The sequence below is a fragment of the Pezoporus flaviventris genome, unplaced genomic scaffold (genome assembly GCF_033815535.1).
Source record: "Pezoporus flaviventris isolate CSIRO_AGI_PZ_B2104156 unplaced genomic scaffold, CSIRO_AGI_Pfla_v1 ptg000030l, whole genome shotgun sequence".
Classification (NCBI taxonomy): Eukaryota; Metazoa; Chordata; class Aves; order Psittaciformes; family Psittacidae; genus Pezoporus; species Pezoporus flaviventris.
The window spans coordinates 12,604,142-12,631,250 of NW_026892578.1; the positions used below are offsets into that span (position 1 = coordinate 12,604,142).

At 38.4% G+C, this 27,109-nt stretch overlaps 1 protein-coding gene across 2 annotated transcripts in view; it reads left to right on the forward strand.

The window, feature by feature from the left end:
* The window catches only part of EGFL6 (EGF like domain multiple 6), a 38,239-nt gene extending 16,802 nt beyond the window's left edge, over positions 1-21,437 (forward strand). Inside the window, exons 8-12 of one of the 2 annotated variants that reach the window (XM_061459923.1) lie at positions 5,017-5,346; positions 14,204-14,284; positions 16,225-16,311; positions 17,676-17,941; positions 20,786-21,437. In XM_061459923.1, coding sequence (XP_061315907.1) covers positions 5,017-5,346; positions 14,204-14,284; positions 16,225-16,311; positions 17,676-17,941; positions 20,786-20,881 — 860 coding nt within the window. In that variant the 3' untranslated portion in view covers positions 20,882-21,437. The remainder of the gene's footprint in view (positions 1-5,016; positions 5,347-14,203; positions 14,285-16,224; positions 16,312-17,675; positions 17,942-20,785) is intronic. The other variant, XM_061459924.1, reaches the window with a different exon arrangement.
* The last annotated feature ends 5,672 nt before the right edge of the window (positions 21,438-27,109 follow it).

Sequence of the window (27,109 nt, forward strand, 5' to 3'; positions counted from 1 at the left end):
CATGCTACCAAGTAACCTAATAAGTAAGGTAACGTAAAATTCACTTTTGCACAGAAAGTGGAGGAAATTCTTTCATTTAATTTGTATGTCAATATACTAACGTAGGAGAAAGCTGCCTGAAACATCAGGCTGAAAACAGTGCTGCTTGAATGGATACTACCTGTGATTGTTCAGGCACCCTTTTGACATTTAACACTCCTATATGCATGGAACATCGGAGGCTGTTACCAAACTGCCTCTAGCACACATTTCATTTGAAAATCCATAGAAATGTAATCTTCAAATGCTCCCTAAAAGGGTTCTACCCATTTCCACATCTGGCCTCCATCTTCCTGCAATCTGTTGCTCTTCTCAGGTTCATGTGTTTCCTGATTTCCTATTGTGCATTGGAAAACTATGCTTCCCTCACCACATGCTTCTATGTGTATTTCAACTTTTAGTTAAGAATAGAGTCTCACAAGATTCCATATCCAATTAAGATTCCTGGGGGGAGGATGAACCCATTTTTGATTCACTTTTTTGGTAGGACACTGCAAAATAACAGGAAAAAGCAGTATTAACTTAAAGCCTACAACTTTCAGGCAGAGCTCCATATTGATACTCTGGAGGGGCAGATGGCTATTCTTTGTTATGCTTTGCAGGATACCTAAATGGCAATGCAAAGTCATGTGAAATCTCTCTGCACCTATTGTATTACTCATGTTCTTTTTTGCTCATAGGGTACCCCTAAACCCCATATATGATTTTACTTTCTTATTAATTTGCCAGTCCTGAGAAAAGTTGGGTCTAACATAATAAACTTTCAAAGCTTAAAAAGCAATTCTGGTCACATCACTGGCAAGGTTCTTACGATTCAATTCAGTATAGAGCCAAATACTGCTGTAATCCTTTAATGAATAACACTTAGGCTTTTGTCACCCCACATTTCTTACTGGAAGCATTGCTGGCTGTTGTAGTCATGTATTAAGCATAGTCCAGTGTGATGAGGTTACCCTGATTTCTCAAAGCATCCTTCCCTGAATAACATGGTAAGAATTTTAGAAATGAAAAGGGCTAGGAATATATGTTGGTAGATCATATTCCATGGTGCTTAAAAGCACAATAGTCTAGAATCTGTTTTAACTGATCTATGAAAGCTTTCAGACTCTCTTAAGACTATCTAAAAGAGGTTGAGAACTTTCAGAATGATTTCTGAAACTATGTCCTGCTGATCTAATCTTTACATCTACAAACACGGTAAATGGTTGTCTGTATCCCTCATCCTCCAACTTTTTATACAGAAGCTACAAAGGGAGCTACAAGAGGATTTGTAAGCCAGTCTCCTAGGCTTGTCTCTCACCAGGTGTTTAAGCATATTACCAGCTGTGAGGGTGAAAGCAGCGCAGTGCCTGCTGGAGTGCAGAGCAAGCTGTCTCCTATTGCAACCTCTTATGTTCAGAGCCCCAGAGCCCCAGACTGTGCTGGCTGCGGTCACAGGGTATGTGGAAGGAAAACAGATCGCTGTCTGTCCCTCTCCTGTATCATCCCCTGAGTATTTCCCTTTACACAATGAAGGGGGGCTGGCATCTGCTTTTTCTATATTTTTTCCATCTCAACTTCCACAACTTCATCATTAGACATCCTACACCAAGCCATTTTTGTGGGTTTATAATCTCATACAGCAAGTGATGACAGAAAAAATTTTAGCCCTCAGCTGCCATTTGCCTTTGTTTTTCCATCTCTTCCTTTAATTCTCTCCAATTCAAAGGAATAAAATACCTTTGAAAGCTGAAATGTTTTCATACTAGGGCAATAAACACAAACTGCATAAGAGCAGGAGGCATTAACCAGCACACTTCCTGGTGGAAGGTACGTAAGGAAGACCTGAATGAAGTACAGTAAATTACACTTTCCAAAATTCTCTATGCAGTCATGCAGATAGAAAAATGCACAAATGTTTATGAGCAACACCTGTGCATTTATATGCAGGTCCTGGGACAACAGGTCCTGAAAAATTACCACTTCAGCTGTACCATCCTGGGCTGTCAGAGAAGGTGAGCTGTTAGTTCAGGCAAGTCCACAGGCAGTGGATTCAACAGAACAAACCAAGTTTAAGGTGCTCTATCCTTACACTAGATTATTCCTTAGTCATATAAAGCCATAAATCTGCGCATCTGGCTGCTCTAAAGCTGAGTGCAGGTTAGAGGTATACTAGTGATACATCCCAAAACATGCTTGGTGTCCCTCTTTGTCCCCATGAGAATATAGATTTACATATTGGAGCAGCAAACTGGAGTGTGCAAGTGCATGGGGTTTTATACAGTTTCATCCCCCTATTTTTGTCACTTCTGTCAGTTGATTTTCTGCACAGCTCAGTTTTGCACATAGAAGGAGATTGCTTTTCTGACACCGCAGAGGTTATTATGTTGACCTAAGAATTTTCAATTTCACTAGAAAAACTTCAAAGCAGAAGCTAATAGCAGATGTTTAAGATTGCTGCCCAGTCAGTCCTGGCTTGAAAATCTCCATAGCCTCTTTATTAACAGTCTGAAGCTTCTTGTTACTGATTGTCAAGAGGAAAAGTGTTTGGAATTAAGCAATTTTTATTGCTGCATTCACAGAACCTTACATCCTCATCCTCCAGAGGAAATTCTTACTTAGTTGAGAATTAGTAAAGAGTTTACTTGCAAATATCTGACAAGGAAGGCTGCAAGTTTTATCCAAAAGAAAAGAAAAACCAAAGCCTCAATTTTGATCTATTTTTTTTATTGGCATCTATTTACTTTATACCTCCAACAGAAGCCTCAAAAAGCCTGAATGCACACCAACGTTTGATTCTGTACCTATACGAAATAACATGTAGTTGTATTTGCCATTAATAAAATGTGGCAAATTCAGATCGGTAGAATTGTATTCTCCAGGAGTGAATATAAATTCAGGCAACTTTCCTTTTTTTCCCTACCAGACTATGGTTCTATTTTATTAACTGGTGGTTTTCTTCTGACATGTTTGGATGAAAAGAAACACACAGAAAAAAAAGTACAATCCGAATTTACAATCCATGTCTAGTCCACCTGTCCGAAAATACTACTATAAAGTTTTTATTATTCCAAAGTGAGGAGTAAAATAGGAGCATATTCTTGCCCTGATAATTCGATCACCAAACAGCAAAAGCAGCAGGAAATTAAAATATCTTATTTCCCACCATTTGCAATCCAAAAAGACTCTAGTCACTGCAACATCAATATTGATTGAAAATCAAATAAAAGAAAGAGTATATAAGCCTATTCTAACCCATTGGTGGAAATAGCCTCCATCTGTGGAAGAGCTTTTGTACAGCACACTGAGACTTCTCAGCTCTCATTATTTCCTAGGTACTTCACATAAAGGACTCAAACTGCAGCATCATAGAATCACAGAACACTTTGGGTTGGAAGGGACCTTAGAGATCATCTAGTTCTAAACCCTTGCCATGGGCAGGGACACCTTCCACACCTGCAGTATTACCGTAATTTCTCCTTCGAATTTGCTTTGGACTGTACACATACCTTGAACAAAATGATCCAAAGTAGTCCTGGCTTTAGCCCCCAGTTATGATTTGGCCATCAGCACAAAGAGTCATCAGTCTTTGTCAGATGACAGAAGAGTACATCTGTAAGGGACTGAAAAGATCAGTTTATCTGTTCTTTTGCTTTGAGGCAGATCATACCCAGTATATTCACGACAGATGGTAGCCTAATAATTTTTAAAAAGTTCTAGAGATACAGTTCAAATAATCTAAGTGTCTTGATCCTGTATTTTACAATCCTACAGCAAGGATAGTAAGAAAGATTTTTGTAATATGTAACTAAAATCTATCCTCATTTCATGTCAACTGATAATTTTCCTATCTTAAGAGAACATGGAGAGCATCTGGCCAACATACTATCTTAAAGGAGCCCTCTGTGCTGCTACTGGGTCTCACCATTGGTGAAAAAATCAATCCTGCCTCCTCACATCCCTAGAAATGCATTTTCAAATGGGTTTGTGAAAAATGTCCTTCATTCAAGCATCCAAGCATAGTTTGATTATTTTAGGTAGAGAAAATTTGAATTTTAAAGGAAATAAAAGGCTTGTAACTTGAAACTCAATACACAGACAAAGAAAGCATGATTTGAAAATCGGGGCTACCATGTAAATGCAAAAATGTCCTCTTACCAGTGAGTGTTTTGAAACTTTTGCCCAAGCATAGAGAGGATATTTGACTTTATTATACTTCTTAATAGCAAAAACCCCATATTCAGGTGTTTGGATTTGGTTTGGGGTTTGTTTGTTTGTTTGTTTGTTTGTTTTACAAATTTGAACAATCTCAGCTGTCTTTCACCCATTCTAAGTTTTTCAATTCCGGCAGAATTTGTGTTTCGGAGCAAAATACAAATTTTAAATGTACTACAAGGTGGATTTTATTTTTTTTTAATATTTGAGGGGGTTTACCTCTTATAACTAAATATCCCTTAGAGATAAATGAAATGTGATGGAGCAGCTTGGTGTTTTTCCTCTCAAAATACGCTCCATTTCAGTGGCTTGCAGCATGTTGTGCAAGGAAAGTTAGGCCAGAGAAGATCACAGAAGATGGGTAAGAGAAAAGCTCATTGCTGTAGGCTGACATCTGTTATGCAGGGAATCACAGCTCCACGTACATCTTTTAGTAGTCCACAGATTGAAGGAGGATAATTTTTCTTAACCAAGCTCCAGTGTAAAACTGATTAATCTAAAGGGCTCTGTAGCCTGTGTTACAGAGGAGTCCAAATGAGGTTGTTGTAGAGGATTTCTATTGTCTTTTCACTGTAACTCAAACAGAGGGTCATCTCTACAACAGAGCTAAACAAGTGCACATGTATTGAGTTTTGTGCAGAGCTGAGCTTATATCTCGTACTAAAGAGTTTTGCTGTATGGGTCTTTGGACGTTTGAAAAGATACCATGGTCCCATTTATTAAATGTTGTCATTGCTGAATGATTCCTTAGATGAATATTTAATATTTTCTTCTTGGTTCTAGTTATCCCTGAAAAGTCAGTGAAGGCAATTGCAAGAATCCCTGGAACAGCTAAGGACACAATTAAGAAACTCCTTGCACATAAAAACGGTGTGAAAAAGCAGGAAACAATCAAGAATGCAATCCCAGAAGCAGCCGTGACACCGTCTTCTAAGACACAGTTGCAGTTACTGGACTATAAAGGTGGCGTTGATCTTGGTGGGAGCTACAGTGAGGAGGAGAAACAAACTGAAGCTACTGAAGAAGAGGAGGCAGAAGAGTCAGATGAAGAGGAAAATGAAGATTTTGAGAATCAGATCGACCATGAGCAAAGACTTAGAGGAGATGTCTTTTGTAAGTTTCTTCATTAAAAAAAAAAATAATCTGGTTTCAATATATATATATAAGCACTAAAATATATGAAACATTACAGCCATCTTATTAGAATTTGCTTGTAGAAAAGGAAAAGAAACTTAACATACCTAGTGGGAGGCTAAAGATACTAAACCTCCCTTTTAGGTGAATTAACACTCGCAGTTAACGTGAGCAGAGGGAGTGCAGCATTCTGACAGACTCTGCTCTCAGAGCAGTTTAGACATAGCACATAGAAGAACATGTTCATAGAAGAACAATGATGCGTGCTGCTTTGTTACATGACAGTACTTAGCTTTGATTAGTGACAGGCATACTCATCCTATGCAGTGTGCATTGCTCAGAGACAAAACACAGACTTTGGTGTTCTTGTGTTTCAAATAATATAGACCATACAATAGGCATTACTGTTGTTCATGTCATTCCCAACAGAAAAAACAACTTGCGTGAATCACAAAGAGATTTTCTTTCTCTCTTTTATTTAAATGTGGGAGCTTATCTGAATGAACACTCGCAAATTTGATGGTATTTGAGCAGTCACATTGCTTAATTTCTGACATTAGTCATTTATCAGGAGGATTGATATGCATGTCCTCATCCTGCTTTCAGGTGTTTCCTTCCAACTATTATCTTGTACACCATGCACTTTCTCTCTGTGTTCCATATAAAGTTTTCAGATGCATTTTAATTGGTTCTTAGTACAGCTGGCTCAATCAAACATTCTTCAAATGGCAAAAATATTTAATATGAAAAATATATACTGCTAATAGTTTATTCATGATACTTTCTCTTTTCCAAAGTATAGAAAAATAAGAAGTATGATCCCACAGTCATTAAAATTACACCCCATATTCCACAATGATAAAAATGAACGCAAATGAAGATTAAGATAGCATTCAAATTGTTGTTATTTGATTTGAAAAGACATGGAAGTATAATTTTTTTTAAGAAAAGGTCATTTCAAGGTCCTCTGTAGAAAAATGGTCTGTAATATTGCTACTGTAAGAAAGCCAAAAAACAAACAAAAAAGTGATTATTCACTGAAATACATTTGAGAATACAAGCTTATTTGCCAAAGGCACACTTCTAAAATTGCCTTTTTTTCAGTTTTAATTGGTAACTTGCCTGTTTCAGTTCAGCCTAAGGATAAAGATTAATATTGCCTTCCCAAATTATGTTAACGAGAATGAAGTCAGGTCATTGTTCACCCACCTCCTTCCTTCCTGAAAATATTAACAGTGAGCTTTTACGGCATATTTCAAGTTTGCTGACAATACCAAACTGGGGAGAATGACCCATATGCTAAAGGACAGCGCTGCTATTAAGAGGGACCCAGCCAGGCTGTGAAGATGGGCTGAGAGGATCACTATAAAATTCAACAAAAGCAAACGCAAAGAGAGGAAAAAAACCTCGTGCAACATTATAGACATTAGGAAGAAGCTGTGCAGAAGCGGTTCTTCCACTTTGGCACTTGTGAGACTACAGCTAAGGTTCCGTGTCCAGTTTCAGTCTTTCCATCACAAGACAGATACTGGCATGAGTACAGCAATGATCAGTCAAGGTCAGGGTCTTGGAGAACATTGCATATGAGGAGGGGCTAAAAGTAACTATTTTTCAGCACTAAGAGGAGGCTAAGGGGAGATCTTATAGCTGTCTTCAACTATCTAATGAAAGGTTATATGGAAGGCACAGCCAGACTCTTCTTAAACATGTACTGCAGTAGGACAAGAAGTAACATCTGCATGTTGGCGGGGGTGGTGGTGGAAATCTGATTGGATATAATGAAAAGAATATTTTACCATGAAAGTGGACAAAAATGGCTATGGATATGCAGAGAGGTTATAAAATATCCATCTTCAGAGATATACATAATATGATTGAGCTGGGCCTCGAGCAGCCTCCTGGTCAGCAGCTCAGACTAGGCGACCTATAGATGTTCCTTCCAACCTACATGATTCTGTGATTCATTCTGTACTTTTAACTGAGCATTTCAAAGCAGTTCAGAAAATAGTGGTATCTAGTGTGCATAGACCTGCATCAGCTATGTATAAGACTTCAGTCATTGTGCATTTGCATTTTAATTTCAGGATAGGCTGCATATATTAAATGTGTTTTCTTTCCTTTTAAATTTCCACATGCTATACTTGAGCCTTGTTATTATAAAAGTTCAGTCATGATTTAAGCACTTAATTGCTTAAATGTTTGGTTTTAAAAACTCTTGAATTTTTAATGATATTGAATAATCCTTTGGAAGGCATGATAAGCTCAAATTTACAGCTTGTAAATTTACATGTAATTTTTTTTCCTCCTCTGCGGATGTCAATCTATCAATGAGTCCTTTACTACCACATTAAGTTCCTCAATATAATCCCCTCAAGTACTCATATAGAGTCTGCCTTTTGTATTATTAATATTGGTATTGTTTGTCTTTCCGGAAGAGTAGCTAATTAGGAAAAATTGATAGGTCACAGTTCTTAGAGATCTTACTTATTATTTTTAAATGTATGTATTAATTTATCGTAGCAGTTTTGCTACACAATGGAGAGAGTTTCCACAGAAAAATACTGTTGGGGAAAAAAAGTAATTATTATATGGAGATGTAAATTATTAAAATAGGCCAACTATCAAAATACAGAACCTTTATGAAAACTACTATTCACATGGGGGAGGGGGTAAAAAACCACAACAGTTAAAGATAGAAAAGTGAAGCTCCAACATTTAAGAAATGTCAAAATTAAGGCGATCTGTGAAAACTTAAATTTTTCTTCTTATATTTTTATACCTTATGATACAGTCTTTTAATGACTTTGAATGACTATTTTCTATGGGATCCTTACCTTGTTCAGTGTGAAGTCAGGACCTGTCCTGCTGTGAAAGGTGCAGTTTAGTTCTGTCCTATTGATTGCAAAAATTGCAGATGTATAGAAAATGAGAGTAAACCAAAGTACTGGAAAAATCCTCACTGTGTGAGAAATATTCTTTCTGAATTCTAGAATAGTTGGACCAAGGCACTTGGTTATAGAAACAATGACTGTACAGATGCTATACTCAAACTGGAGGTGAACTTAATGTGCACGACCTCAATTCTGTCATTTTTCTAACATTCCAGTGCTTTTCATGTACCATTCATAATCCAGACCGATATTGGCAACTGCAAGTAAATTCCATATTCTGTACTTTATCAGTTTGTGAAACTCATATCATTCTTAAAACACTCTGTAGTATCATGTAGCCAGCTAGGTTAATTACAAAGCCCCTTCCTTTGATAGCGCCAAAATTATGAAGAGGTTTTGGTTTTCTGGTTTATTTGGCAATACTAAAAGTGAACTGTTACCCTTATGGGTTCTAGGCTCTTCGTTCTGAAAAAGAGCAGTCTCTCAGTTAATCAGGATGTTTGCTCTTAATCTTGCTCTTTTCTGATAAACAGATCTCTGTGTGAGTGAATAATGCTCAGAGCTCAGTCCACAGCTGTAGATAAAAGGCTCAAAAGATGCCAGACATCTGGCAAATGTAATTCTTTCAGAGGAGAATGTGATAGCAGAGATGTGGCATATTTCTTTGAGGTCAGTATAGCGATATACTGTACATATAGGAACCTAGTCTTCGTCTTACTACCTCTTATATTCTGCTTGATATTTTTACAATACCTATTCTGGTTTTCTGGGTTTTGTTTTGGTTTGAGCTAGGTTTTTTTTATTTATGGACTTTGAACACAAGAAAGCAATGTTAGAAAGACAGCAAGTGCCATTTTTGTGAGAGTTCCCACGTGCTGCAGTTTCCAGCACCTTAGAATTCCACGTGTTAGAATTACAAACAGTGAGTTACTTTTCCCAAATTTTGTGTTTTATTTTGTTTTGACTAACTAGACTATCTAGGCAAAACCAGGCATAGACTTCTTCCAAGGGAGAGAAAAATCAAATAGCCATAACAAGAAATAAGAGTTGCCCACAATTAGTACACTTAAATGCATGGGTGCTTATCTAGCCATTATGTATATTCTGAGATATATATATATTACATATTCTGCTATATATCCATTCTTCCAGTATAGCTGCATCAGAAAGAGCTAAATGTGATGCCACAGATGATTTATAAAAAATAAAGTCCCACTAACAGAGGGAAAAAAAAAAAAAAGGATTAAAGCTTTAAGGATAACACATGCATTAATTCAGACAAATGGCAAATTACTTCCAGCTGCAAATGAAGCCATATTTTTTTCAGACAAAAATGTCATTTCCATATGCACTACAAGTAATTTTATATACAGCAGTTCCAAAGCAAAGAGGTGAAACCAAGTGCACATAATGGAAAATATGTTAGTATTTTCGGTAAGGAAAATCTATCAGCGTTTTCAGTAAGTTCCTTTAGCACTACAGTCGCTTACCAGTGCTTTTGTACTGTTCTGAAGGGTGCCCATAAAACAGCGCTCCACAGACCTATTCTAGTGAGCTTCTGGAGTGCTTTTCCAGATATGCTCCTGAAGCTTCCTATTGCTTTCATGATCTCATTGGCCCTTAATTGACTTCTAGACTGACTTGAGGGTCTATCTACATGGTACTTTTCAGGCAGACCTGAGCTAATTCCAGTTGTGCCCCAAGCAAGCCCAGTGCAAGACAGCTCCAAACAAGAAGTGATATAGCCAGAGTTGGTAGAGCAGTGCTAACAGACCTGTTTGACAGGCAGAGTGAATTGGTGTCTGCCTCCACTCCTGTGGAACTGATGTGCCAGTCCATCTGATCATCTAGTGAGGGCTACACTCAGTATTAGTACACTAATGCTAATTATACACACACTAATAGTGCACTGCTGTGCACTCTACCAAAGGATATGCTTGAAACTCACTAGCTCTTTGCTATATCTTTTAGTGGCAGTCTCTTACCTTTCTTTGATGTCTAAAAGTCCTCACACAGAGAGATAGCTAGAAGATAGTGCTTGTAGTGATAGAACAAGGGGTAATGGGTTCAAACTTAAATGGGAAGTTTGGATATAAGAAGGAAGTTTACTGTGAGGGTGGTGAGGCACTGGAATGGGTTGCCCAGGGAAGTTGTGAATGCTCCATCCCTGGCAGTGTTCAAGGCCAGGTTGGACAGAGCCTTGGGTGACATGGTTTAGTGTGAGGTGCCCCTGCCCATGGCAAAGGGTTTGGAACTAGATGATCTTAAGGTCCTTTCCAACCCTAACTATTCTATGATGCTCAGATAGCTCTCAAATCTCATCTATTTCATTATCCACGGCACTTCCTGGTAAGCCTGGTGTTTTTAAAGTGGAATTCTAGTTTTATGTATAAATTTGTTTCTAAACCTCCTTCATGGCACTCTATTTAGGCACACTTACTTATACTAGAACAATATCACAGTGCTTTTTTTCATCACTACTTTCTCATTTCCTGAGATTATTGCTAAGAAGCATTTCCATGATTGCAGGCATTCTCAGTTGTTTTAGAGTGGGTTTGTGTGAGTCCTGTTATTTTTTAGGGAAGTACTTTTAGCCTGATAGAACTGGCTGGGACTGCTCTATTTTTGCATAAAGTCTCTTTCCTTGCTGCAGATCCTGATACATAATACAGTTCATAGGATCACAGAAGGGTTTGGGTTGTAAGGGACTTTAAAGATCCTCTAGTTCCAACTCCCCTGCCACAGGCAGGGACACCTTCCAGCTGACAAACTACATCTAACATGGTTTAAAGAAATTCCTCCTCCTCAGAACAAGGGTAATGCTCAGATATATCTTGCAGACAGTAACTCTGAATTTCTTCCTATTGCAAGAACCTGTGTCAGCAACAAGGTGGCTGCTCTCAGGACCAGAACATCCCCAAGTTACGTATGCTCAGATCACCACAGACATCCATAGACACAAATCCTATGGAAATCGTTGGTAGCTAGTTACATAGGTACCTCTGAAGACCTGGGCATTAGTTCTCTCTGCCACTAATTCCTGTTTATTTAATATCAAACCATCTTACCTCATAAGAGCAACATGCTGACCTTAGCAGTTAAGAATGTGTGGCACCATGATATGAAGGATTTTATATGTAGAGATTATATAGTAGCTAAGTGCTGCAGACAATTAGGTGGGTGGGCACCAGCAGTACAAAAAGAAGGGTAGACTGGGCTGTGCCTAAAATGGACATATGTGAGCTTTTCTTGGTCAGTCTGTCCTTAGAGAACATGAGACAAGGCCTCCCTTTCTGCAAGCAGAAGAGCTGAAAAGAGTAATCCCAACTTCTGCTTACTACTTAGGAGGGGTAAACTTCAGATCTTAGTTATGTCCAGTGATGGTCTGATGTAAAATGTAGGCACATTCAAAGAAGGTTTATTGGAAATCTTTCTGCAACCTGAAGCTTCAATTTCTTATAACATGAGCTGGTATCTTCTAGTAAGTGGAGAATGTGAGTATAATGCCTGACTTGGAAAACAAAAATAGATTTGGATACAAGATTTGGTTCTTTTTCTGTGCATGACAGTTCTTCACATGAAGCATCTGCAGCACACAGCTACACCTGCATGTATATCCTTCAAGTGAATTCAAGTGTAATTCAATAACTCAGTAAATAAATCATTCTGACAGCTGTTCTCTTTAGCTAAATCGCTCTACTCTTTCCTGAACTGATCATATTTTAATAGCTGTCTTCATTTTGGCAAGGATTTTCACAGCCTGGGCCTCTTTAAGTATGAGGCTAATGCTATGGCGTGACAGTAAATTTAATAATCTCTATATGCCTAATCTCTATATGCCTGTTCCTCAATGTGTGTACGTAGACATGTATTAATTTGGAGAAAGAGATATTAATCCTTGCCTTAAGTAAGAATATTATCCAGGTGTTTTAAGCAATGATCTGGGTGAGAGGAAGGCTGCAAGAGCAACAAGAAAGGACACGCTCCTGGCAATTCATCAGAAAGCTTGTAAGACTGCATTAGTCTCCCTTCTTTGCTCAATTCAGCACCTCTGGAAGTGCCTTCAGGGCCTCTTCTTTAGTGTGTGTTTTCTCTGGTGCAACATGGAGAAATTTTTTGTGAGTTTTAAAGGAGAATAAAGATTAAGTCTTTACGGTGCTAGGAGTCTCTGGATTGAGTTGTAAGTGTAGTCTTAAAATTGAGTATGTGGTTACAACTGTAATGTATGTCAATAGAAAGTCCAAGCTCAGTGGAACTCATGGGAACAAACTCCACTCTGAAGAAATGTGCATGCATGTGAAAGTAATGACTTTCAAAATATTTGGCATTTATGACTTTCTAATAGTTTGTATGATACAATGCTGAGTAGGGAATAGTAATTTCCATATCTTCTATCATCTGGCACTGTTGAGGAAGTCTGAGGTTTTCTTAACGTTGCTGCCCATGTGGTGTGGCTGAAAAGTAAACTTCAGTCTGTCAGGCTTTCCATTTCCACTAATACTTTCTGTAAGCAGTAATCCTCACTCATTTTCTAAAATGGTACATTTAGGCTCCTGTTTTTGTAGGTGTGTACCTATATATCATCGAACCCTCTGCAAGTAAAAGCAGTGAAAGCTGATCTTCCCCTTATCTCTTGTGTGATTAGTCACTTTCACAAGCTCTGCACAAAGAACTTGAGACTAATTATTTTTCTTTTTTAGTGAATGCACTTTTCTATTAATCACCTAAAATAGTACAAAAGAAGTCTAATCACAGAACTTTAAAATCATTTAGGGTATTTTAGAGTATTACTTAGAGTAAGTAAGAGTTTGCAAACTTCTTTGTAGCTCTTCAGACAGGAGAGGTTTTGCCTTAGTCTCTGAGGCTGCTGCTGAAAAATTGTACTTCTTGAGTAACTACCTACTTTAGGCTAGTATCTTCAAGAATAAACCTAACATTCATTGTCCTAGTGACAGGACAAGGGGTAATGGATTCAAACTTAAGCAGGGAAGATTAAGGTTAGACATAAGGAAGAAACTCTTTACTGTGAGAGTGGTGAGGCAGTGGAACAGGCTGATCAGAGAAACTGTGGCTGACCCATCCCTTGGAAGTATTCAAGGCCAGGTCTGAGAGTGCCTTGAACAACCTGGTTTAGGGGAATGTGTCCCTGTGCATGGCAGGGAGGTGGAAGTAGATGATCTTAAGGTCCTTTCCAACTGTAACCATTCTGTGAGCCTATGATTCTATGACTGTGCTGCTATACTAACTCTTCCAGTTTGGCACAAGGCATGTCAAATGATTTTTGCAAAAGAACTTACTCAGGGGTTTCCACCAGGACTGGTTATCAAAACATCAGGCTGTGCTTGCCAGCTGTTGCAAGGATGGTGAGAAGGTCACTGCACCTTTCTTTCTCAGCAGACAGCATTGCTGATCAGGTCTGCTAGGGAACATGTACCCTAGCAGAGAGTACGGCTTCAGAAAGACAACTCCTGGGGCTTCTGTTACAGCAGCATTAGCTATCATTTACCTGAATACAGTTCTCTGGCCTTTGATCCCCCAGTGTTTATGGCTTTTATAAAGCTTCTCACAGTTTTTGAGGCTGCTGTGGGCAAAGTGATGTCAAACCATTGGGTTGTCTTCACAGACACTTTGATCATTAGCTGAAGTTTCATAGCAAGAAAGCAGATCACCACACCTCAGAAAGGTCATGTCAAAGTTTTATGACCTTGTGAATCTTGTAGCTCCATTGCTTATGTCTTAGAAGCTGTAGTGCTGCGGAAAACAGCATTTTTAGCAAAGTTTTAAAATTCCATATCTTAACTGGGGTTAGGAATGTGAGTTTGGTGGTGGAGTGGAAAACACATACATTGAGCTATTTAAATAATTCATGGCAACTGGTAGAAAGGAATAAAATTCCATTTTCTATTTTCATGATGACTCAACACTTGACAAATTGTTTTCCCTAGTTTCCAAGGTGAAAGAAGCAACTGCCTTTGGCCCTCTCCCTGCACAGAAGAAAGTTCCAATGTCAAGACCAGAGCAAGAAGGTACATTATTCTTATTCTACAGTATTTATTTTCATGTGTATTGTGTGTTTTCATGACAACCTATGTTAGCCAAGCCAGAATAAGTTAAAAGCCTTTGACTTAAACGGTTTGGTGAGTGTGTTAGACACGTTATATGGCCAAAGCACTCTGCCAGTTCCAATGTGAGAAGCTGGTTTTGTGTCCTTTTCGGAACATATTTTAAATGTTTGTAAGCCATCCAGGAAGTTCACTCACATTGAAACTTGACTTGTAACTGAATTTCACTTGCAATTTATTTCATAGTCACAAAAAAAATAAAATCATTTCTATAGTCTATAAAATGAAACCATGTTAGGAGAGTGTGCATAGAACACAACAATATGCCAAAGTCCTTCAGGCATATTCTCTTGGTTTTTCCCCTGGTCCTCTGTCAGAAGTCAACAGGAGTTTCACCTGAACAAGACTGAAGAAATATTTACTCTGAATTTCAAATGGCTTGGCTATGAATTTATGACAGTTCCCAATTCATCAGTGAGTCCTGTGAATATCAGCATAAGATGATACGACTTGTTCTTTCTCATATTAAAAAAAATTGTTGCAAAATCAGTCAGGGGAACATACAAGGTTCAGGATCTGTCAGTTTATGTACGGAACTTAAGCTTCTGCTATACCTTCGGAAAGTGCTTCACGCGCTTTCAAACAGAAAATTTCACTTCCTGTTGGGGACTATAGCAGATTGAGTGTAGCTCTGGTCAAAGCAGATTAAAGGGCACTCCTCCTCTCTCTCCTGGTGGGAAATAGTTTCTCTGTGATGCACCGAATCGTAAAGCTGACTATAAAGATTGGTTTATGAAAGCCACAGGAAAAAGGGAAGAAACCAAAAGGGAGTACTGAGAGATAGTATTGATCTGATGCATTTACAGGGCAGTAGCATCCTCTTGGGGAGTAACCAGACAAGTGGGCAGGGGCTGAAATGCTGGGATTGGCTGTAGCTGAGATTATTTTTACTGCAAGTTGGTTTTCACCCCCCAAATATTGACAAATGCTTTCAAATCTTAAAGAAAACAAAGCAAAATAGATAGATGTGTTGGCTGACATTAGGGTAAGATTCTGGGGTTTTTCCAGTTCAGAAAGTAATAGTTTCAGGAACAATGGATTTACACATTAAAACTCTCTAAATGTCATGTACTGTACTTCTGTGTCTCATGATAAAACACATTAAAAGAACAAGAAGTATGCTTCTTTTTGAGGAAATTCAGATGGCTGATGCATTATTCTTAATCTGATCTGTCATGGTTGCATTGCACAGTGTTTCTTTCTTTGTGTGTGTAAGATTTTTCTTCCATAGTCATGAAGGCTGTAGTATGCTCTGGGTGACACCCTTTTTCAGTGTACTCTAAAGGTCAACTGATTTAGGCTATTCCCAGGTCCACATTGTATGAGTATCGAGTGCTGACACAAAGGATTACTCTCATGGGAGGCCAGCTTCTCTCTTTCAATGGATAGAGCTGGAGCTTGAGCATCTCAGCTGATTACAGCTACAGCAGTGTAACAAATAGAGGGGAACTCTAAAGTTGGCAGATCCCAAACCATTTATGACGCTTGAGTTCAAAACTAAAACCCCCACAATACCTGGCAATCAGCAGGCACTCAGTATACAGAAGTTACAGCATATAAACTCATGTGCAGAAGTGAGATTGGCAGTAAAAAGACACAACAGATTTGTCTTTCTTTAACTCATGTAAGTTAAAGAAAGAATTACTACATAAATTTTAATGTTTTGCTTTTCTGCAATTTCATCTAGGTCAACACTATCTGAACTCAGCTTGTATATGATTTTAGAATGACCTATACATTAATAACCAGACTAATAAAGAGCAAATTATTTCTATCAGTACTTACGATGCAGTGCTCCTCTTATCTCTGAGTCTCCATCGCCAATTTTGGGTTTTTTTTTTCAGTTGATTGTAGCTTCAGTCGAGGAGTCTGTGACTGGAAACAAGATGCTGATGATGACTTTGACTGGAATCCTGCTGATAGAGATAAAGGTATTTAAATATCTGTCCTCTAGCTATGCTTAGATTTGATGGCTCACCCCCGCCAAAATAAAGGGGGGACGAAGGAGAAAGCAAAATCAAGAATTAGCTCTCCCATCAATGGGTTATCTTTATAAAAGAAAAAAAGGACCAGAGAATGCTGGGAGTGGAAATAGTTTCTTTGAAATATCCAGTGACAATTGGTAATCAGCAACATATTTCAACACAAATGAATTAAAAGATGACAAAAATTATTAGAATGTAACTGTTCAGAATTGTAAGGTACAAGGCAATGGAAACCTTCTTAGTTATGCATTGTGTCTCTCCAAGACTGGTAGGGCATTTAAATGCACTCCGCCATTTAGATGGATATGGCAATGTAGTCACTCACATGGCTTAGACAGCACTGTGATAACTGCTTGGAAATCTCAAAATCTGCAAGACACACTAGTGACAGCATTCCTCAGAATGAGCCAAACGCAGGGAACTATTCAATAACAGCTGATACCTGACCTGATACTGACAGCAGGCCTGCTAAAACCTGGGAAAGAGCTCCAGGAGTACAATGTGTGACTGCTGTGCAGGTGTACATGTGTGGCTGAAGAAACTTATTTGAAAGGATGTCTCTTCCCCTGTGACACAGGCAATGTTGCAAAAGCTGCTGCAGTAGGGACCAGTGGATCCTGCAGATCTTACAGGCCACTTGTTCCAGTTCCTACACACACATTGTCTCCCTCTTCCTTCACAGTCTTTCCATCTCAGTCTTTCTTCACTAATCCTTCCTCTCCATATATTTCCTTCTCCCCAAGTTCCTTCTCTGTACTGTAACTTCCAGGGGACCTTATTCTGACCTTACCCTGTCATTCCAAACTTACATCTGCTAGTTATGACTTTGTTTATGGGCCTATATATTTTATCCCTTTATCTGTTTGTGTGTATCTGTCATTCCATTGGGCCCCCACGATTTGTGGAACAAAAATCCATTTATGAGTTTGTCATCACTGTAGAGGATAGTGGAAAGAGTGTTATCTAGCTCAAGTACTAAAAGGGTCTGACCACAGAGGCACAGCAGCATGTTTCAGACTGTTTCATTTGGAAAACTGAAATGGTTTTGCCCTTAAAAGATAGTGCAAGGAATAATAACTGTAATTGCCAGTGAAATATGAACTCATCTCCCCTGTAAATTGATCTGACTTCCAGCAGTGCAATTTTATTCCTTGCAAAGTAAGCTTCCTGCTGCTTTTCTCCAGTCCGATTTTAAATTATTCAAGTAACACAGCTTCCATGTATTTTCCTAGCAAATATGTATTCAATTTAATAATAATGTACACAAGACCATTAAAGATGCATTTACGGGTTTTTTTTTTTGTTACAAGGCGATGGGTACTACATGGCAGTTCCAGCTTTTGTGGGGCACAAGAAGGATATGGGGCGTCTAAACCTTCTCCTCACCAACCTGAAACCAAAGAGCAGCTACTGCCTGATTTTCAGCTATCGGCTTGCTGGTGAGAGAGTGGGGAAACTTCGAGTGTTTCTGGCAAACAAGAAACCTGCTCCTGTCTGGGAGGAGAACAAAGGAAAAGATGAAAAATGGAGAACGGGAAAAGTAGAGATATTTCAGGGGGCTGAAACCACCAATAGTGTAAGTATAACACAATTTATAAGCCAACTGTCACAACCAACACAACAGCTCAATTTCATAATCCTCAAGTGTTCCACCAACTGTTTTATAGGCATCGATTACTGGGAATTGAAAGGCTTATCTGAAATGGGAAAGACACATTTTAGAAGAGAAAAAGGTTATTATCTGGTTGTAATTTCAGAACTGAATTACCCCAGTTGGTTAGAACACTAATGCCAATAATCCTGTCATTTTGTAGAAAACCTGCATCAGATCATACATTAACACATGCAATCAAAATCTGTCCTTAATGTCTCATGCAACAGAGGCATATGTACATGCCTGGAAAAATGCAAATGATCTCTTTCATAGGAGAGGATGCTCTTAAACCACACTAAGTGGACCATTAGAGCAAAAGGAGACATCATATATAAACAAGTGTGGCCAGCTGCCTTAGGATCAGGACAAACTAGCCAACAGGGAACATTGTGCACTAATGTATGGCTGAGAACTGCCTCAATCAGTACCTCAGCAAATTTTTTCCTTGAAATTCTAGGGTCTGGTTCTCATTTATGTGACTGAACATGTTCAGTGCTGTGTAAAGGCTTTTACTGTGTAATTGAATACTGTCAGTATAAACTAAATGCAACCCCTTCCCAAGGTTCTTTGCACTGCTGGAAAGATGCAGAAAAGCCCTTACATGAATGAGAATCAGACTATAAAATAAAAGCCCAGGCATCCTATTCATAAAAATAAATCTATTCTTTCTCTATAGTATACATAGAATCAGAATCATAGAATAGTTAGGGTTGGAAAGGACCTTAAGATCATCTAGTTCCAACCCCCCTGCCATGGGCAGGGACACCTCACACTAAACTATCTCACCCAAGGCTCTGTACAACCTGGCCTTGAACACCGCCAGGGATGGAGCACTCACAACCTCCCTGGGCAACCCATTCCAGTGCCTCACCACCCTTACAGTAAAGAATTTCCTCCTTATATCCAATCTAAACTTCCCCTGTTTAAGTTTTAACCCGTTACCCCTTGTCCTGTCACTACAGTCCCTAATGAAGAGTCCCTCCCCAGCATCCCTGTAGACCCCCTTCAGGTACTGGAAGGCTGCTATGAGGTCTCCATGCAACCTTCTCTTCTCCAGGCTGAACAGCCCCAACTTCCTCAGCCTGTCTTCATATGGGAGGTGCTCCAGTCCCCTGATCATCTTCATGGCCCTCCTCTGGACTTGTTCCAACAGTTCCATGTCCTTTTTATGTTGAGGACACCAGAACTGCACACAATACTCCAAGTGAGGTCTCACAAGAGCAGAGTAGAGGGGCAGGATCACCTCCTTTGACCTGCTGGTCACGCTCCTTTTGATGCAGCCCAGGATACGGTTGGCTTTCTGGGCTGCAAGCGCACACTGAAGCTGGCTCATGTTCATTTTCTCATCGACCAACACCCCCAAGTCCTTCTCCGCAGGGCTGCTCTGAATCTCTTCTCTGCCCAACCTGTAGCTGTGCCTGGGATTGCTCCGACCCAGCTGTAGGACCTTGCACTTGGCACGGTTAAACTTCATAAGGTTGGCATCAGCCCACCTCACAAGCGTGCCAAGGTCCCTCTGGATGGCATTCCTTCCCTCCAGTGTACCAACTGAACCACACAGCTTCATGTTATTGGCAAATTTGCCGAGGGCTCACTCAATCCCACTGTCCATGTCAGAGACAAAGATGTTGAACAAGACCGGTCCCAACACCAATCCCTGAAGGACACCACTCGTTACTGGTCTCCAGCTGGACATTGAGCCATTGACCACAACTCTTTGCGTGTGGCCATCCAGCCAGTTCTTTATCCACTGAGTGGTCCATCCATCAGTTTGATGTTTCTCCAATTTAGAGGCAAGGATGTCGTGTGGGACAGTGTCGAACGCTTTGCACAAGTCCAGGTAGATGACATCAACTGCTCTACCCCTGTCCATCAGTTCTGTAGCCCCATCATAGAAGGCCACCAAATTGGACAGGCAGGATTTCCCCTTAGTGAAGCCATGCTGGCTGTCACCAAGCACCTTGTTGTTTTTCACGTGCCTTAGCATGCCTTCCAGGAGAATCTGCTCCAAGATTTTGCCAGGCACAGAGGTGAGACTGACTGGTCTGTAATTCCTCAGGTCATCCATTTTCCCCTTCTTGAAAATGGGGGTTATATTTCCCTTTTTCCAGTCATCGGGAACTTCACCTGACTGCCATGATTTTTCAAATATGATGGCCAGTGGCTTAGCAACTTCATTCGCCAGCTCCTTCAGGACCCGTGGATGGATTTCATCAGGTCCCTTGGAATTGTGTACTTCCAGGTTCTTAAGATGGTCTCGAACCAGGTCCTCTCCTACAATGGGCCTAGGGTCTTCATTCTCACAGTTCCTGTGTCTGCCCTCCAAGACTTTGGACTAGAGTACATACAGTAAAAATATGTATGGAATATACATCCAAAACCTAACAATCCTAACAAATAGATCAAAAATGAACAGTTGTAATGTCTTCAAGAAATGAAGTGCACTCATAACACACACTGTAATAAAACTTCATTATTATAACAGGATTTCACTCAATTTGCCTTTTTTTTTTTTTGTACAATGAAAATAAATAATCTTATTACCAGCATCCATTTGGTATTGTAAACCTGTGCAGAGGATTATAACTCTAGCTCAAATAACACAGGGAAATTCTAAAAACTGCAAGATTTAAGTCATAAAATTAATCTTGTATTGTCATAAAACATTCCTCAGATATAGCATTATAATTAACTAACATTAGGAATTGCTAAATGGTTGGATATACTACATTTTCATTAATTAATACATCTCTTTTCTTACGACAGGTCACTTTTGAATCAGAACGTGGGAAGGGCAAAACTGGAGAAATTGGAGTGGACAATGTTATACTAATTTCTGGTCTATGCCCAGAAGATACCTGATAATGGATATTTGACTGCACCGGATTTAATACTATTTTTAATATTTGCCTTACTAGTAGTGTATTTTTGTATCATTTTGTTCTTTATAAAAAAAAAAAAAAAAACAAAAAAAACCATAAAAACTGTGCATTGAACTTAATGCACCAATGCAAACAGAAAAACTGACGTGCAAGATGCAGAGTACACTTTTGCAGGAGTTATTCTAATACACGCTTTGAGGGTACCACTACAGTATTTTATCATTGAAGGTCAGGGTTTCTAAAGTGTTGTCTAGCTTTTTTTACGAAATTGACATGCTTTTATTTCTTCAAGGCTATTCTTAAGTCTTCTATTTCATCTCTTCTACACTACAAGAACATAAAGCAGTATTTAAGAGGATGCTGGTACTTCTTGTGACGTAATTTTAACTTCTTGCTTAATGTGCAGATTTTCAGTATATGTAACAAGTAAGCAGAAAGACAAGAGCTTTATTTCCTTCTTGATGGAGCTAAGCAAGTTCTAAGAGGAGTCCTATATTTGAGGAATATGTTCATTACTAATAAAGTATGTAAAATACTTTGTTTGCCATCAGTGTCTTTGAGTCATGCAATCACTATTTAGAAATGCTTTATAAGCATTTAATGTTCATTATTATCATATGATGTAACCAACTGGCACGGAAAAAAAAAAGGTAAAAAAAAATGACCCATTATTAGCACTTACAAAATTTCATCTCATGTGCCTCCAGACTTCAGCAAAAGGGATGGAAACTAGCAGGAAGGTGAGCAGAATCTTCTCCCACAGACTAGGAGCTGCTACCCCACCAACCTCACCCATGCATACACACACATACAGGTATACACACACATATATATTTAAGGGAGGCCTAGAATCCAGGTTCCACCTTTTATGAAAAGAAGACAATGGTGTGGAGAGCAAACCCATCTTCTTCCATCTTGTTATATTTTCTGAAAGTACCTACTGGTCTGAATTCCAAGAGGACAGAGATGCTCACAGAGAAGCCCTGCTTCAGGCAGTGACCAGTTGAAGTGCACACATACATTTTCCTTTTTGTTAGTTCTATGTATCCCCTTCTAGGTTGACTGCTCACCATTTATTTTTAGTGAAGCTCTTTATTTTTTGTATGAAGAGGACATCCAGAACAACCAAACAGAATTTTATAGACCAACAGTAAAGAGCCTTGCAGAATATAGCCTATATTAGCCCAAGCTTTTTAACAGAAAACAACTACAAAAGTTCAAACACCTTTAATTGCACCTATGAAACAAGCCAGGGATTCTTGAGATATTTCTTGTTGAAACACCGTAATTTTGCACTTTGCACACAGCTGAAGAAAGGATAAGCAGGACTGGAAATGTCTGGAAAGTTCCAGAAGAAAAAATCTGGCAAGATTCCTATGTAATCTGGAAATGTTTGCTCTTTGTTAGAACTGGTTTGTGTTATGAAACAGGTGCTCTGAGAACTGTACACGGACTTCAGCTTTGACATATGAATTTGTTTCCTGGTGTCTTCGGAGGTGATGAGGAAATTACAGAATAAGGAGTTGAGAAAACCAAACTCTCTTTAATCTTGGGACAAAGACCCTGGGAATTTTACAGCAAGGAGGAAAGCTCCTTCAGTAGCTTTGGATTGGATGCTGACTGTGACCTCAGGATGCCTGAAGAACCTGGTTACAATGAGGCAGGAAAGTGAAACAAGTATTTTTTTGTATGCGCTCCTCCTTGTCTGACTCTCTGAACTAGTGAAGACTAAGAGAATGTAGTCAAATTCTGTGTCTAGCTTCAAACAGCAACAATTTACACATACACAGGGCCCCTAAAGCCTAAGAAGCCTATGAATTGTTACAGTCTTGAGCATTACAGTGCAAATTATGTATCTGAAATACATATGTGGAGCAACTAAGTCTACCTTAAAAGGCACAGCTAGCCATTTCTTGCATATGCAGTTATTTGGCATGGAAAGATAAATACTGTTTCTGTAAAGCATAACATCTAAATGTTATTTGCTCAATACACAAACAATAGACAGTAAACACAAAGGATATGGTCAGATATGGAGCCAAATATGCTGATATTTATTCATTGTTGGTTAAATTGTAGTCCACCATGACTAATGACTGTGACAACTGCTTTAGTAGTTTTGGATGCATTCCATCCAAAAGACAAGATAAGAAAGGAAGATTTTTCATTTCATGGAACAAGCAAGAAAATTATTTGCATAGATCAGCAGAGAGTGCAAAAGCTACCATAAGGCTTTCTGTAGGAGGTGCAGAAGTTGTTTCTCATTTATTTGCAATGGGTTGTGAGATAGCTTGCACCACAGCAGGTCATAAAAATTATTCTAGTATAATAAGACCTGAAGAGCAAAACTGAAACCTTTTTTGTTGTGAATAAATTCAAAGATAGCTTCTGCAGAAGCAACAAAATAAATTCATTATGTAGATACATTCACATAAATCACATCGGCGCATCAGCAAATTAACTGGTATTGTTTGCAACATTCATTCTGAAGATTCAACTGCTCAGAGCAAAAGCTACATTTCTCCTTCAGATGAAAAGTTAAAGGGCATATTATGCTCTACATTCATTAACATCTCAAAATGTTCCTGACAGTTTTCCATTACTGTGAAATATGAAATTCATTATCTGCTTGATTATTTTAGACAGCAAGGAAACTGCACTAGGAGTATTCAAAAGTGTTACAAGTATGCTATAATCAAGTGGCTTTAACTTTGATAACATCATTTGCAACTTTTAAGTCTGAAAATAAACACTGGAAATGGTACTCTGCCTACAGGTTAGTGGAAAAAAATTGCTTCTAGCTAATTACTGAAATCTATACTACATCCTTCAAAAACTACTCAACAGATGTGCTCACTTAATCTTGAATATTGAATAACAAAAGGTTTTGATCACTTTTCTTCAATTGCCAAAAGAATTAAAGGAGACATTTCATTTTGTGAACACATGGAAATGATGAGGCATGTTCCCACGAGGTGATTACCTTGTACCCTGCAATTGAAAGAAACTTAAAACATTTTCCAACTTTTAGATGTTACTTTTATACATTAAATACGGATTCCCCCCTGCAATTTTTAAGATTAAGACAATGGAGAGTGCTTTCAGTAACTGATTGACACTCATATTTACTTCATAATTGCTATATTTTTTATATGCAGAGTCATATACCTGCATGTACTGGAGGTATTGAAATTCATTACATTACATTAATGAAAAAATATATAACAAGAAAGCATGGATAATAACTTACTCGGTCATATGTGTGGTGTTACATAAAAGCTTATAACAGCAAAAGCTTTTTGATGGGAATGAATTTCTAATTTTGATAGTTATTAACCTCTCAAATACTTGACTTTAAAGCTTGATTTCAACACGTTCAGTCTCACTGACCCTCCCCCTTCCAACCGCCAGCTATTCAGGAAGCACACATTATAGAACTGTTGAGAGAACACTGATTGTTAATTTTTTATTTGGGGAATATTTAGTCTTCAGTGATTCAGTAAAGCATGAAAGCATGACTGAATATTTTAAGGAAACAGCCCAATACTCTGTCTGAAAATCTCTAATTTCTTAATGTTTCTGCAATGAATTATACCAATTTCCATTTCATATACACCCCTGCCAAGAATATTCTCCTTGGAGAGATTTGAGAAATAATTTCAATAGTGATCCTTTTATGTATTCCGACCTAACATTAATCCTACATTTAAAGTGTTTTATTAATTTATTTTATATTAAATAAAAATATGTCAAAGCTAAATATTATCTAGAATAATACAATTTATGATAGACAGTTAATGCATCTGATACTAACAGAAATAAGGTCTGAGTTAAAGGAAACAGCATTTCCCTAGACTTGCCTTAAAATAACATTTCATTCTTTTTTCTTCATATACTTCTTTTTGCTTCCATGCAAAGATGGTGCTTCAACAAGTTGGATGGTGTGCAAGAGCAACTCCAAGCACTCCCTCAAATGATTTCCAGGACGAGTTTATCAGTCAAAAGCACACCCAGGATGTAATTTGCATGCAGCAGCCCCACTTTTTGTAGCATAGAGGAGGAGGTGCCATATTTAATTTCCTGCTGTTCCCTCTGCATGCAGACAATAACAAAGTTAGCAGCTCAAGCAGGCACTTTAAATCTTCTTCCAGAGTTGACTGCACTGCTCCATTGCTTTCTGCTTGCTGTACATGGAACATCAGTGCTTAATTTTGATGCCCAAAATCTGTTCGCTGAGCTGGAAACCTCTGTGGTGTCCAGTAAATATGACTTAGGCAGGTAATGCAGTCAATCAGAATTTGTCCCTTTGTTTCAGGCTGATAGAAGTTTAAATCTCTGTTTTGATTCACTGCAGTTTATTACAGTTACTCTAACCTCTGTGCTTTGACTCATTGCAGTATTTCAGTTTTATTGCTATAGTTGATAGCTTAATAAGTGGTATTTTTGTGTACTGCATCAGGAGTTGTCTTCTCACCTGAAAATATGACTCAATTTACAATGATATACCATAAAAACCCAGCAGTCATGAACATGATAAAACGATAGAAAACACTGATAAAAAACTTTGAGAAATACATGCCATAAAGTAATCAGAAACATTGTATTTCAAAAACACCCCGAAAAAAATTACTCCCTCAAGTAATAATTTTATTCTAGACTAAGTAATGTTCACAGCAGGTTTTAAAAGTGCTAGAGCAGGTCTGTACTCAAGAAAGTCACATGCTCACTTACAGTGAATTATTCATTAGCATCACCTTCCTGCCCAGGATGTAAAGATACGGCAGTCCTAATTTTCTTTATGTGCTTGGAAACTTCCAGAATGTTAAAAGAGTCACCTTTTCTAGAGGCAAGGGGGCACCTGCAGAATGGCCCAACTGTGCCTGCAACTGATTAAAAATGTGAGTGAAAGTGTGAATAGCAAGGTGGCAAAGTTTGTCTTCATGGTTCAAACCCATGAAACTGAAAGATGATTGCAAAGAATATTGTGATACTGGGTGACTGTGCACAAAACTGGGATGGGAAAATAAATTGTGGATGGCTGCAAAGTAATGGACCAGGAATAAATAATCTTTATATCTATATAGTCAGTTGTTCCAATTTAGCTACTAACTGTAAGGAAAATGATTTGACAATGACTGCATTTCCTTTGAATTGCTCTGCACTAAAAATAACCAAAATAGCAGATCATTCATGTAAATGCCCTATGTCCAGACCGAGTTCCCATATATTTTTACTAAATTTCCTGTACTGACATTGCTGTCCACCATGTCTTGCAGTGGTGGAACACAGGTCCACTTTGTAGTTGAATTAGTTACTGGTTCCTTCCAGAGAGTCAATGGACTTCTTTCCAGAGTCAATGGTAGTCATTACAATTTGGGAGCTCTTCTTTTTTTCTTTCTGGGAGGGAGCACTGTGTTTGGAAATAATCCCAGGGTTAGCACAACAAATTCATATTTAACTAACCAACATCAGACTGGTTTGCTGTGGATGTATAGCAGAAAAAAAAAAAACAAACAAAACTTTTCTCAAGTTAAGTAATCTGTGCAGTACCCTTGAAACAGACAGCCACCCAAGACTTCTTTCTTTGTGTGAATGAACATCCTTCAAATGCTATGACGGGAGGTACTCTCACAAAATTAAATCTGCCAGAGCCCCAAAGTATTGCCCAGTTCTTGGATTTTCACAGTCTATGGACATGAGATTTGTATAGGATTCTCTTCCACATATAATTAAGGATGGAAGATGAGGTGACTTTTTAAAATATTTTGGTCCTCCATTTCATTTCATTTCATTTCATTTCATTTCATTTCATTTCATTTCATTTCATTTCATTATAATGATTCACTTATAGTGCTCACATTATGTAATTTTTTTCCTTACTTGCACACAATGGTAAGGAGCCTTTCATGAACTGAATCACATGTCTAGATCACAGACAGATTTTGTAGGCATTTTTCTGAGAACACTAAAAACCAATATAAATTCAAGACCTATTGACAAGATGATAACCTCCAAACTGAAGAAAGTTCTCCAGACAGAAACACAGCACTGGACCAAAAAATGAATGCCATAGTGAGGGTATCTCTTTCTATGGGCTCTTTTTTAATTCTTTCAAATTTTGCTTGATCTGAGCACCTCTCTTAAGAGAGAACAGATCTTGCCACTGAAGGAAACTGGCCATTATATAACTAAACAATGGAGAAAGTTG